At 40.4% G+C, this 12,851-nt stretch overlaps 1 protein-coding gene across 1 annotated transcript in view; it reads right to left on the bottom strand.

The window, feature by feature from the left end:
• ABCA12 (ATP binding cassette subfamily A member 12) overlaps positions 1-12,851 on the bottom strand; it is a 160,080-nt gene that overhangs the window by 102,945 nt on the left and 44,284 nt on the right. The window contains exon 3 of the mRNA XM_084779830.1: positions 5,569-5,722. Within this exon, the coding sequence (XP_084635956.1) occupies positions 5,569-5,722 (154 nt within the window). The remainder of the gene's footprint in view (positions 1-5,568; positions 5,723-12,851) is intronic.

Here is a 12,851-nt window from a genome sequence, read left to right as displayed (position 1 = left end):
AATTTCAGTTCTGTTTCTTCCTAAAAGACCGTAGATACTGTGTCCTGCATTTGTATGTTAGGGCTGTGAACTAACTTGAAATAAGTGAACTCAGTATCTGTGGGGGACCCCTCATCAGAGGCATGTCCAAGTCTTTAGGCATCATTGCAGAAGGAAACACCCATAGGTGGCATCACAGACATTAACACATAGTGGCACCCCTCCCTAGCTGTGTTCATCATTAGCTCACCAACATTTATTAAATTTCTCCTCTGTCTAATTATAGTGGACAAATCAAATAGGAAAATCAAGAGTTTCAACATATTCATGGGAAGAGCTAAGCAAGAACACACACAGAGGATGATAAGAAAATACGTCAGAGCTACTAAATTGGAGCAATCGTTGGTCATGTTGGTACAGCCATGGCCCTTAGATTCACAACCTTAACCTGAGCCCTCGGTACTCGATTTTTCCTTCATTGTTCCACTACCCCATCGGCTCTTATCTAAGAAGAATACCTTTGCTTGCCTCCCTCAGACGGTATTTGACAAATATGGCGTCTGGAGACATAGTCATTTGTCACAACTGCAGACAGAATGCACTTGGTACATAGTAGGCAGAGGTTAGTGACAGTGCTAAACACCCTCCAACACACAGCACAACAACGACTTATCCATCCCAAGGATCAGCTGTGCGGAAGCGGAAACACGCAGCAGGAGCCTGTGACAACCGCGTATGATTACTCGTGAGTGAGTCATTCCCGATTACATTCCCCCCCCCCCCACAACCAACTTAGGAGACTTGAAGCTCCAATGCATAGGCTCTGAAGAGCTCTAATGAACTCATCTCAAATCTACCTCATATTGGATATCTCTGGGAGTACGGGACAGCATTGTGAAATATGCAGGTGGCCTCTGGATTTGACAAATAGGGCCATCTGATTCGAGAAAATTTACCTTTGGAAGCAAGCCAACAATGTCTGACTCACACCAGCAAGCGGCCTGTAGCATTATTTAATGGGCCTTCATTGGTCCGTCAGAACTGTGTGTACAAGCACTACAGCGTTGGTCGAGGACCTTTCTTCTAGCATACCGGAGATGAGGACTTTGCCCGGGTGGCATTTATGAAGATCTCTTTGGAGCAGAACTCAATAAGAGAGATGTTTTGTATTAAAATTTCTACTCAGTTCTGATGAGAACTTAACCCAGAATAGATTTGACTTCCCAGACATGTCTACCAACAGCTACATTTGGGAAATGTCACATTTATCTATATATGTCATCATAATAGGATTTCTGCACTTGTACCGGGTGTCAGCGTTTCCTGTGAGAGGGAACAGCTACCTGGATAGGTAATGTCTCTGTGCCCTGGTGGAGTCTGTCTATATAAAGCAGCCTTACTATGAAAGAGACAGATGGCCTATCCTGGAAAGAAGATTATGATATTCTTTTTTTTTTTTTTATCTCTAAGGGTTAGTTAAAATTTTATAAGCATTTTTCATCTTTTCCTCAGAATCATAGTCGTATGTAGGTGACATCTGGAAGAAAAAACGTGCTGTAAGCTCGCATCTGATCCCAGCTGCACCTGCCTTAACTCCATCACCAACCTAACTCCAGATACGGACTCCGGATGCTGTACTGTGGCCATGGCATCAGTCACACTTACTTGATGCAGTTGCCCTTCCTGACTATCCCTGAGCTGAAGCCATTCACAGAAAAAAGAATTAATTGCTTTAATTATCTCTCTGGTTTCAGTCTGACCTTCGTCTGTCAAGGGTCAACCACATTTCAGATATAATCCCTGCCTGTTACGTTCAAAACCTTTCTCTTCTAGGTCACCTAGTTATGATCAAGAGCTATAAATTCCTTAATATGTTGACCTATCCTAGGGTTTTAATATTCATTGGAAGGACTTTGGATTTATAATATGTAATTAGAGCAAGTAAGAGTTTTTAAGGTCCTGCATTGAGTGGATGAGGAAACAGAGACAGACAAGTGTTGGAAACATGGCAAATAGAGAGGAGGAAGAAACTGCACCAGTGGCTTTTTCAATGACAATACACAGTGGTGTTCTACACAGACACAAAATAGATGCAGCAACACTGTGAGAAAATTCATGAAAATCACAGTTAAAAGAAAAGCCATTTTCCTGTCTCTCCACGTTAATCCATGCCTCTGTCTGGTTTTTTTTTTTTCCTCCACTGAGTTCTAAGATTCTTTCTTTCTCCGTGCTTTATCCTAAACACATTTACTATTCTATCTAACACAAACACATCTTCTATGCTTAATGACAGAACCATTACCATTGCAACATCATATGCATGTGCATGTGTGTGTGTGCATTATTAAGGCTTTAGCCAAGGGCCTTGGCACATACTAGGCAAGAGCTGAGCTGTGTCCCCAGCCCTCAAGTGCCCTGGGAGAACTCTCCTGGCATCTCCCTACCCAAAACTACTTCCACTCTAATGATACGTCCAACAGCAAAAATCCACAGTGTTTTAAGGAAGCTGTGTGACGAGGCGCCATTTATGTAGAATGTTCTGGGCGTAGTGAGAGCTGAGAACAAATATTCATCACATTTACCATATTATGTGATCATTTGACTGTTATTTTGTCTCTCTGCCTCTTTCCTCCTAGCTTCTAAATTCTTGCTGAGCATAAAATGTGCATAATTCATCTCTGCATCTGCAGCAACTTAAATCGTCTGTAGCACATTTTGTGTAGTCAGTGCATTCAATCTGGATGAATAATTGGCCTGTGTGATAGCTAATGCATCCTTACAGTTTGTTCTTAGAGAAATAAATTTCAACCTTTATTTTAACACCAATTCCACTTAAAATGGATATAGTTTGAAATTAAAACAGCATAAGAACTACACATCCTATTTCATCTATACAGGCAAACTGTTCTAACCTCTTTATTTTATGTTTCTAGTGTTTTCAGATTCATTTCAAAATCACTTATATTTTAAAACATACACACACACACACACACACACACACACACACACACACACGGTGCGCGTGCCCTGAATAAATCACATTAGAATTTTCCCAGTTCTGCAGGAGCCTCCCAAAAGGACCAAGGACTTAAATTCACAAGCTGTGGGTCATGGGAAAGTGTGATCAGGAACAGAGGTGGAGTCCATACAGGCAGACTCCCCCCCCCAGTGTCCCCAGGAATGCTCAATCACTTCTCCAAATAATGACCCTGTGAGCTCAGAGGCCGTGATCGCTGCCCTTCGCCGACTGTGTGAGCAATGGCACGGGCCAGGGCTTCCCACAGTGATGTATTCTTAGACACTGCATGGGGAAGAAATATAAGGGTAAGATCTGTGATGTCAAACTAGCCACCGTGCTAGGGAGCAGGAAAGCCACAAACGCAACCATCTCTTTTGCCAGACCACTGGTTACAGCTGACACTGAGTTCAGCACCTTTGCTGTTGTTGGTGGTGGGTTTTTTTTTTCTTTCATTGTGAAGCTAATGCCTGGAGGAGTATGAATTTAACAATAGAAGACTAATGCCAAAATCAAAATCACATGAAAACACTAGGCCACTGGCCAGGCAGCATCGGCTGCAGTACGATCTTTCAGAAGAACATCTATTAAAAGCAGCACCGCCAGCCTCTTTTGATGCTACCAAAGGCGTCGTTTCTTTCCTCACTCCAAGACCAGAAGAGGGAGACTGTTTGGTGTTTTAATGAGGCTCTGCTGGTGAATCTTCCTTTACCAAAGAGAAGCAATTTAGGATTTTACCCAGTAGCCAGGTGCCAGTTTCATTGCACTGCAGTATTAAGCATGAATGTTAATAACATGCTGGGAAAATATCATTAATACAGTGTTATTTTTGTACATACTTTCTAAATTAAGCTCCAATTAGCGCAGAGAATATGGATGTGTAGCAATATGCAACAAACTAGACAAATAATCTGGCAGTTAGGACGCTGTTTTAAAGCAGCTGACACGGCCAAGTGTTGTGTCACTCGATCCTATGCAGTTGGCTCTATGCTAGGACACAGGAACACTCTTCTTTGAGGAAAAAGTGTATTATTTCCATGAGGCCCCTGCTATGGGTAGGAAATGCCACAAAGATGAAAGTCGAAATAAATAAACAAGCAGACGATAGACAGACAAATAAGTAAGTAAAATATTCCAAGTGGAGTTAATTCAGTGTGTAAATCATGGATATTTTCTGTGTCTTCTCTAATGCCTAGGTTGCAAAACATCCGCCCTGAGTAACCATCCCTCACAGGGTTCCCTTTCTATCAAGTATGAAGTTGCTTTTCTTCTTTAAGCATGGGAGGAGGTATTGCTTAAGTATCCTCTGGCATTTTCAAGGAACAGAAGAATTTTGTCTTCTTTATCTCTGTGTCACTTAGAATGGTGTCTGGCCTTTGGCATCATCATCACCATCATTTTCTGAATAATAAATTAATAAGCAAGTGAGGAGATTAGAGTTATTTTGAGTTAACCAACCCTGATTGACTAACTAAAGCAACCAAACCAGTGAGAGTTATCAACCAGGCGCAACAACCATAAAATCCATGTTGCTTCTTATGACAGTTCTTGAGGTGTTTATAGTTTCTGCTAAAATGATTGCAGTTGATCTTTCTAAAATTACCAGTCATCTTAAACAATGGCCAAAGTCATTAAAGGAGAAACTGTGCTACACGCGGAGGAATCGAACATTTTAAGTTTAAGTAACCAACTATCTCTAATCTTTTCTTCGGTGAACCATTTTTTTAAAAACCTGTAACAGAAGTAGCTCACAGTTGACTCAAATTATAATATTCTTTGTAGTTCTATTGACAGGTGGGCTCCTGGGCATCTCTTTAATATTAGAGTCCCAGGAAGAATAGCTGAGGCTGTAAATGATAATACTGTAACGGTCTCTGTTGTCTATTGTCATTTTCCAGCTGTTTCTCACATCATAAAACGGAACATAAGTTAACCCCATTTAAAGGTGACTGTTTAATATTTTTTGTTTGTTTCTTTGTTTGCTTCTCTGTGTTTCCCTGGCTGTCCTAGAACTAAAACTAGCTTTGTAGAGCAGGCTGGCCTCGAACTCACAGAGATCTGCCTGCCCCTGGTTCCTGAGTGCTGGGATCAAAGGCGTGTGCAAGCACTGCCTATCTAATTAGTGTACTTTCAACATTGTTTATTACTTGGCATTTTGAGATCTTCAATTTTTTTATTTGCATATCCTGGTTCTCATTATGACTGAAACGACCACATAAGGTAATATAAATGTCATTCTTCCGGGAGATGAGTTTTCTGCTGTTTACTTTATACCTGTGATTGACTCAGGACAGTGTGTCATAGACAAGGTAAGGAGGGAAAAAAAATCTTTGGGGGAGGAAAGTAGACCTGCCTCATCCATTCATCTTACAAAGGAAAATTTGGGTATCCAACTGACTCAAAATAAATAGTTGTGCTCAATCTTTCATAAAGATGAGACTTCAACTTACACTCACTTTGCTCTCTCGCCATCACATCCACTCACGTGTGTCTAGGGTGGATACACTGGTTATTTCATGAGGAAAGAAAACTGACCTTTCAGACAAACTCACACACTTAGGAAGTCCTTGTACCTGTCTTTAAATAGTGTTTCATCAATCCCCTTTCTACGGAGCAGGTCTCGAGGCCCATAGGGTGTGTCTTTGCATTTAGAGTCTGTGTCACAGAGGAGGGTTTGTAGGAATGGGAAGAATCCAGCACTTGGAAGGTTTCTAGGTGCGAGGTAACCTGAAATTAAAAAAATAATAATAATAATGTGACTATGACAGACATAACTGGGAGGGAAATAAAAATATTAACAGTTGCATTTTATAAAATTATACTTTGGGTAAGACTGTCTGGGACCTTGAACTTAGTCCCACCTTGGCAAATAGCACTGAACTAGAAAATTTTTTTATTTAACTTGATTTTTTTCTAGACTTCTTAAAAAGACTTCAAGATGCTTGTTGCCCCATGGGCTCTTCTACCTAGAGTTCATTCTAAAGAACACTTAAAAATTTTATCCTATTATTTTTGATTATGTGTATGTATGTTCCTGTGCGTGGGAATGTGCATAAGAGTGCAGATAACTGCAGCAGCCAGAAGAGGGCATCAGGAGCTGGAGTTCCAGGAAGTTATGAGCCACCTAACGCTAGGAACCCAACTCAGGTCCTCTCAAAGAACAGCAAGTATTGTTAACCCCCGAGTCACTCTACCCCCTTTAAAAGTATGCTTACAAGCAATTCAGGGTTTTTTTGTTTTGTTTTCTTTTTTTCAGGATAGCCTTGGCTATCCTGGATTCATTTTGTAGATCAGGCTGTCCTCAAATGCACAGGGATTCACCTGCCTCTGCCTCCCGGGTACTGGAATTATGGGCCTGACACTTAAAAGCAGCCTTAAGAATACTTGCTAGAGTGGTTTAAAAATACATCTGTATATCCATGTGATAAAGGATTATGTAACTATTGAGCACACCACTGCATGTAGGGAAAGTTATAAAGTATGCCAGAGGGAACAGATAAGAAAACTATATTAGTATACACAGAATATTCCAAATCCTTTAAAATGCATAATCATATTTGTATTAAAAAACTGAAAGACTAGACAAAAAATTATGGTCATTTAAATTTGGATGATACATTTCATGTGAATTTTCTTTCTCCTTTCTGACTGTATATTAGCTTTCCCCACAATATATAAATCTAATTTTATAATAAAATGAATATAGATACAACCAACTTTGCAGAGGCTAAGAAATATTTTAGACTCCTCAAATTTAGTCATTTTAATTATCACAGATAATGTTCTTTTGCTCCTTGTTTAAAAACTCAAAAGTAAAATTATCAGCAGAGTTAAATGACAGCTTACAGAGGGGAGAAAAGTCTTTGCCAACTACACTACAGAAAAGGGGGTTGATATATAGGAGATAGAAAGAATCGCAAAAATTACACACCAAAACCACAAAATTGCCAGTCAACAAATCGCTAATGAAATGAAAAGAGAGCTCTTTAAAAATCCCACAAATAGCTAGCATATATATGCTATATATATGTATATGTATATGTGTATATATATTCAATATCCTTTAACTATCAAAGACTGCAGATTAAAAGCCCTTTGTAATCATCTATTCTCTAAGTCAGAGTGGTTACAGCCAAGAAAACAAATAACAACAAGTGCTGGTGAATAAGAGGAGAAAGAAGAACCATATACTACTGGTGGAAGTGTAAAATAGTATAAACTCTATAGAGATCAGTACAGAGAGTCCTCAAAACAATTAAAAATAGGACTACAATATTACCCGGCCGTACCTCCCCTGGGTATACACTCAAAGGACTCTGTATCCTACCACAGAGACACTTGTGCATCCATGGTTATTGTTGCCTTATGCAAATAACGAGGATATGGAGCCAGCCTGGGTGTCCATCAACAGAAGACTAGATAATTAGAATGTAGTTTATATATGCAAAATAGTTTTACTCAGCTGTCAATAAAAATTAAATTCGCAGGAAAGTGGGTGGAAGTGGAAAATCTTATATTAAGCGATATTTCTCCATCTCAGAAAGACAAAACCCACGTTTTCTTTTATATGTGGATCCTAACTTTGAATGCTTGTATGCATGTAAATGAGAGGTTATACAACCATGAAACTAAATAGAAGACCGTGAGAGTGGACCAGATTTGTTGAGAGGGAAGGGCAAAAGACATATGTAACCTGAAAGCAAAAGGAAAGCCACTGGGGTGGGGTACAAGGGAGGGAGACGGGAGGGGGATAAAGGGAATAGAAACAAATTTTGTTTGAGAAATGTCAAAATATGACCTCATTCTTGGTAAAGTAATTAAAACAATAGTGATCGATGTGAATGAATATGCAGATTCCCCACCCCCGAAATTAGTCATGAACTACAATGGAGAAGAGCTGACTTTAACAACTGCTTTATGAAATGTGCTGGCTGGCGCGGCAGTTGGCCAGCTGTAGACTACGAGTTTTTCCACAGTCAGGCTTGATATTAAAACACTAGATTCCTCCTGTGGGAAAAGACGGGAGACAATGAACTTCAAAAAAGAGACAGATTTTTTATAACTATAAGGGAAATTCCAAACCGGAGACTCAAAAACAAAACCTTAATTTCCTCATGAATCTGTTTTAAAGGGAGTCAGTGAACGTCTGTATTCATCCGAGGAGAGAGAAATGAGCTTAGTGGTGAGCCCGCCATGGCCGTGCATTACTGTGAGGGCCGAGAAGGTGATGGGAAGCAATGTGGTCTAACTGACCCAAAGACGGAGCAGTGGAAAGAATGAACTGGAAACAAAGGAAAGGGGGCAGAGACATGTTAGCCAGAAGAAAAGCAAGAAGCTAAAAAGAAAGAGATTTTAGGGATGCTGACCTTGAAGATAAAGAGTGGAGCCATAGTTCAGGAGTGAGCTGCCTTGGAAGATAGAAAGGGCCGGAAATCCAATTCTTCCACAGAAAGCCCAAGGGACGCAAAGTCCTGCTCACACTTCAATCTTGAGTACACCGAGGTTCAGTTTTTGAACTTCTGATCTCCACAAAGGTAAAGTAATATATTTCTATTATTTTCCAGCAGCTCAGTTTATAATAATTTATTATAGCATTTATAAAGAAATAATGCAGAAACAAACACTAATAGTTTTCAAAACTAATACCTGTAGTCTTGAAAGTATTGACACTCAGAGGAGCTTCAAGATAACTTAAGCCCACTCAACTACCCTACTAGCACCATGTAAGCAGGCCCAGGTGCTGACAGATCCCATCCATGAAACCCAAGTGTAAACTAAAGCGAAGCGACAATTCCAATGTGTGTCTTCCTCAGGGAGCTAGCTATAAGGGAACAATCAAGTTAGCTCTTATTCTTTCTAACCACGCCCTCTACAGGAGACTTCTGCCTCAGGGAACTTCATGCAGGACCTTCACATATCTACAGTCGCAAGTTCACTATCAAGGGTCATCTGCTTTGTTACGTAGATCTCAGCTATAGCTGCTCACTCAGTATGATTCTGCCAATGGGATTATTCCTACTTTATCTCAAGCACACATAAAACTGATTTGAGTGGGGAGCTGGGGACTGGGGAGATGGCTCAGTGGTTCAGAGCATTAGCTTGCTCTTCCAGAGGATCTGAGAGCAACTACCAGCGTCCACATGACAACCCTCAAGTGTCTACAACTCCAGTTCTTGGTGGATCCATTGGCCTCTATAAGCCTCCATGGGCACTGCACACATGTGGTGCACCCACATAAGCATGCAGGCAAACATATAATAAATTTTGCAAAAGAAACGGAGAGGGGAAGTAAATGAAGGGTTGTAGAGTCATGAGCAGACGGCTCCATGGCTCTATACCACTTCTCAGCGTGATGACATGGGTGAGAGGGACAGTGCTATAATAAACAGAAGTATACAAAAAGCCATGAAGAGAGAGAACAGGAGGAAAGGTGTCATGGGGAGAAAGGAGCTTTGCATGCAATTTTACCTTTCCTGGAACTTATTTTAACTTGCAAATGACTTGAGAGGAATTTGAAGGAATCTAACTCCCAACAGCCTTCAATGTCATAGAAAAAGGATGCTCCTCCATTACAGGAAAACCCATTGCAGACTTTCTCTAAAAACAAGGTCCCAGAGTATCAGATGTAGAGGTGACAGGACTGTGCCTAGATTTTTTTAATAAGTGATATTTAATCTCTTGCAATGGGACCATGCAAATGAATAATTGGTTCCCTTTTACCCAAGTGCCTCACAGGGTGTGCAGTACACACGTGACCTCCATCTTTGAACTGAGGTCAAGGTGAAGGGGCCCGCTGCAGGAGCATCTCCTGTGCCCTGTGTACTCTGCTAGGCATGCAATAATGCCATTTGCCACTCATCCTTTCCCCTTACATACCAACTTTAAACAAAACATGGAAATTCTCTGAAGCTGACAAATAAGAATCAAGTAGAATTAAACTCTCGTGTCTTTCTTGCTAAGGAAAAATGGATTTTTCTGTCTTCTTCCCATCTCTGTTATCAGTTCAAGGAAGTCACTACTCGGTGCAACACATCACTGAACAACACAAGTTCTAAAGAGTGGCTAATTTTAACTTGAACTTATTCTGCTCTGAAAGGTGTCTCCATGGTGTTCAGATTCTAAAATCATGTTTCCCTTTATATCGCTAGATTCCAGGGTAAAGGAAAAAGAGAAATAGCTTCCTATCTTCCACAGAACTTTTAAGCTGCATGCAGAGTTTATTCTCATAATGGATTGACCGTGTTAGAAACCAGGGCTCAGGTTTAAGGAAACAAATAGAGGAAGGCCATGGTTGTGCAAACCAAACCACATCAGATCTCAGGGTCTCAGGATGCCAGGCAGCATAAAATCCGTGGTATCATGATACCCAAAGATTCCATCCACACTCAGGAAAACACCCATGTCCTGTCACTGGGAGAAAAGCTCCTGGGGATTAAATTTGCCCCTACTCCAGTCTGGAAGTAGAGAAAGGAGGATAGTAATGAAGATTCCAAGTGACAGGTGCCTCGATTTCCCAGTAGCACCAGGCAAAGATAGTGAGTGAGCAGCCGTGAATGGAGAAGTTATTTCCTTAGACCGGAAAAATCTACATTGTTGGCATGGTCCCATTATAACTTCAAATCATCTCAAAGTTGTCTTGGGGAGTTGAATCAAACCCAACTATAGGCCATCTTCAGAAATGAATCTAAACTAAGTCAAATTCAGCAGAACTAGCCTTACAGAAAGATTCCCATCTGAGAGTTTGTAAGAGCACATACTTTGTGGAGTGATGTCAGCCCACACATCCATGTTCAGTGACAGGAAAGACTGGGCTTTCTTTTCCTTTCTCAGTACACACAAATCCTTATTTAGAGCACTATTCCTGAGACATGGCGTAAAGACTAAAGCAGTGTGTGGGGCATAGCTTCTGAAACGGACATCTCAGAGATGGGGCATGCAACTAGGTGATGGACACCTGCTTTGTATGCATAAGGCACCCTGGGTTCAGCTCCCACCAAGGAAAGGAGAGAGTGTTAGCCCTGTTCCCAACTCGGAAGTCCTTCTTAGGGTTTATTAGGACACTAGGGGCAGGGCTCAGCAATCTGCGCTTAAAACCATTTTAGGTAATTCTGACACACTTTTCAACATAAAATTAGATGGTAGACCTTTACATAAGAGTCAGATAGGAAACGTTTTAGCTTCGTAGATTGTATCAGCAGCATCACAATTACATAACTAAACAACTTTTATTTTGAAAGAATGAAAGAAGCTGCAGACCATGTGTGGGCTTCCTGTCTTCCACTCACGAAGCTAGGCGGTCGGCTGGCTGTGGCCTGTGGAATGTAGTTTGCTGTGCTTTGGGTGGGTGAGCCTCTCTCTCTCTCTCTCTCTCTCTCTCTCTCTCTCTCTCTCTCTCTCTCTCTCTCTCTCTCATTTTCTCTTTCATCTCAATTTCCTTCATATCCCCTTTCCCCTGCTTCTGAATCTTTCTTCTTTCCTTTCCACAAGTCTGTTTCTTCCATTTCCCTCCCCCATCTTCCCCTTTACAATCTCTTGGCTCATCTTTGTGTCCTAGAATATGGCAGTGTTCTCCCAGCATGCTCCTTTTCTACTTCACTTTTCCTTTAGTAGGATTTTTTTTTGTCAACTTCCGTAGCAAATTCAGGAGCATGTTGCTCACTGGTCCAGTCTAGACAATCACTTTTTTCTACTTATTATATTGCTGAAAACAGAAATGTCAGTCTTTATTGTAATGAAGCTCCCTCCATTTGACACTGTGCGGCCAGGAGGCTGGCTTGGTGACATGTATAGATATTCTACGAGTGGTACAATTAAAAAACGTCTACTGTGTTACTTCGTGTTTGTCTCAAAGCAGGTCAGAACCCAACCTATGTGATAGTTTTATATTTCCAGGTAAAAAGAAATTAATCTTTATTACAACGAGGAGATGAATTAAATCTGAGAAAGAAAAATGGGACTAGAAACTAGTTCATTAAGGATATTACATTTTTCTTAATTTTTTTTGGACAGAGGGGCCTATTGTCAGAATAATAGAAGAAACTTCAGGCCATGAGTAAATAAGCCAAGCAGATCTGAAGTCATTATCTGCAATCATTTAACTATTCAAATATGAATAAAACAATACAGGCAGGGAAATGGGTCTCAAAAGTATATTTGTAATCATTTGTTAAGGTAAGTTTTTACTCTGGTAGTTTTCAAGAAAATTCTGTTCTTAATTACATTTTTGAAGACATAATTAAAATTGTGAAGGATATAAAGCTGCCCTTTCAGATCATTTCATAAACATCGTCTAAGAGGCCCAGAGGACCAGCTCTGCTTCTCTTCACTGGAATTTCCCTCCAGGTTGCACCAGACAGGAAGGCCTGCTGCCTTGCCACCCTCCAGTGGGTAAAGGCAAAGGCATTTGCTCCTCTTTATTCCAGACCCTCTGAGTAAGGGCTTCAGTATCTATGAGGCCCAGTGTGACAACTTTGGGTAAAACGTGATAGAATTTTGAACATGCCAATAGAAAAAAAATCAGTAAAAGTGCATTCTTTAAGATATTGGATAAATATTAACCTATTTGAAAAAAGGAAATTCCTGGTAAATGTGTTAGCACAGTACTCAATACTCGCAATCAACCATAAAATATATTTGATTTAATAATTGGTTAAAACTCCCAAGGTCACAGAAACACTGCATGATGTAGGACTTCAGTGTAATTCTGACCTTCATGTTATTACCACACCAAAGTGTTAGCTTTTTTCCCTGTATTAAAGTCAACATAATAGATAGTGTACCTTCAATAGATAGTAGTGTATTGTATTCTTGGGTCATAAAAATGGGTAGTCATAAAAATGGGCGGTGAGGGCATACA

Source organism: Acomys minous (assembly GCF_964271855.1).
Source record: "Acomys minous genome assembly, chromosome: 4".
NCBI lineage: Eukaryota > Metazoa > Chordata > Mammalia > Rodentia > Muridae > Acomys > Acomys minous.
The sequence above is the reverse complement of the archived record's forward strand: the minus strand, read 5'-3'. Positions and strand labels throughout refer to the sequence as shown.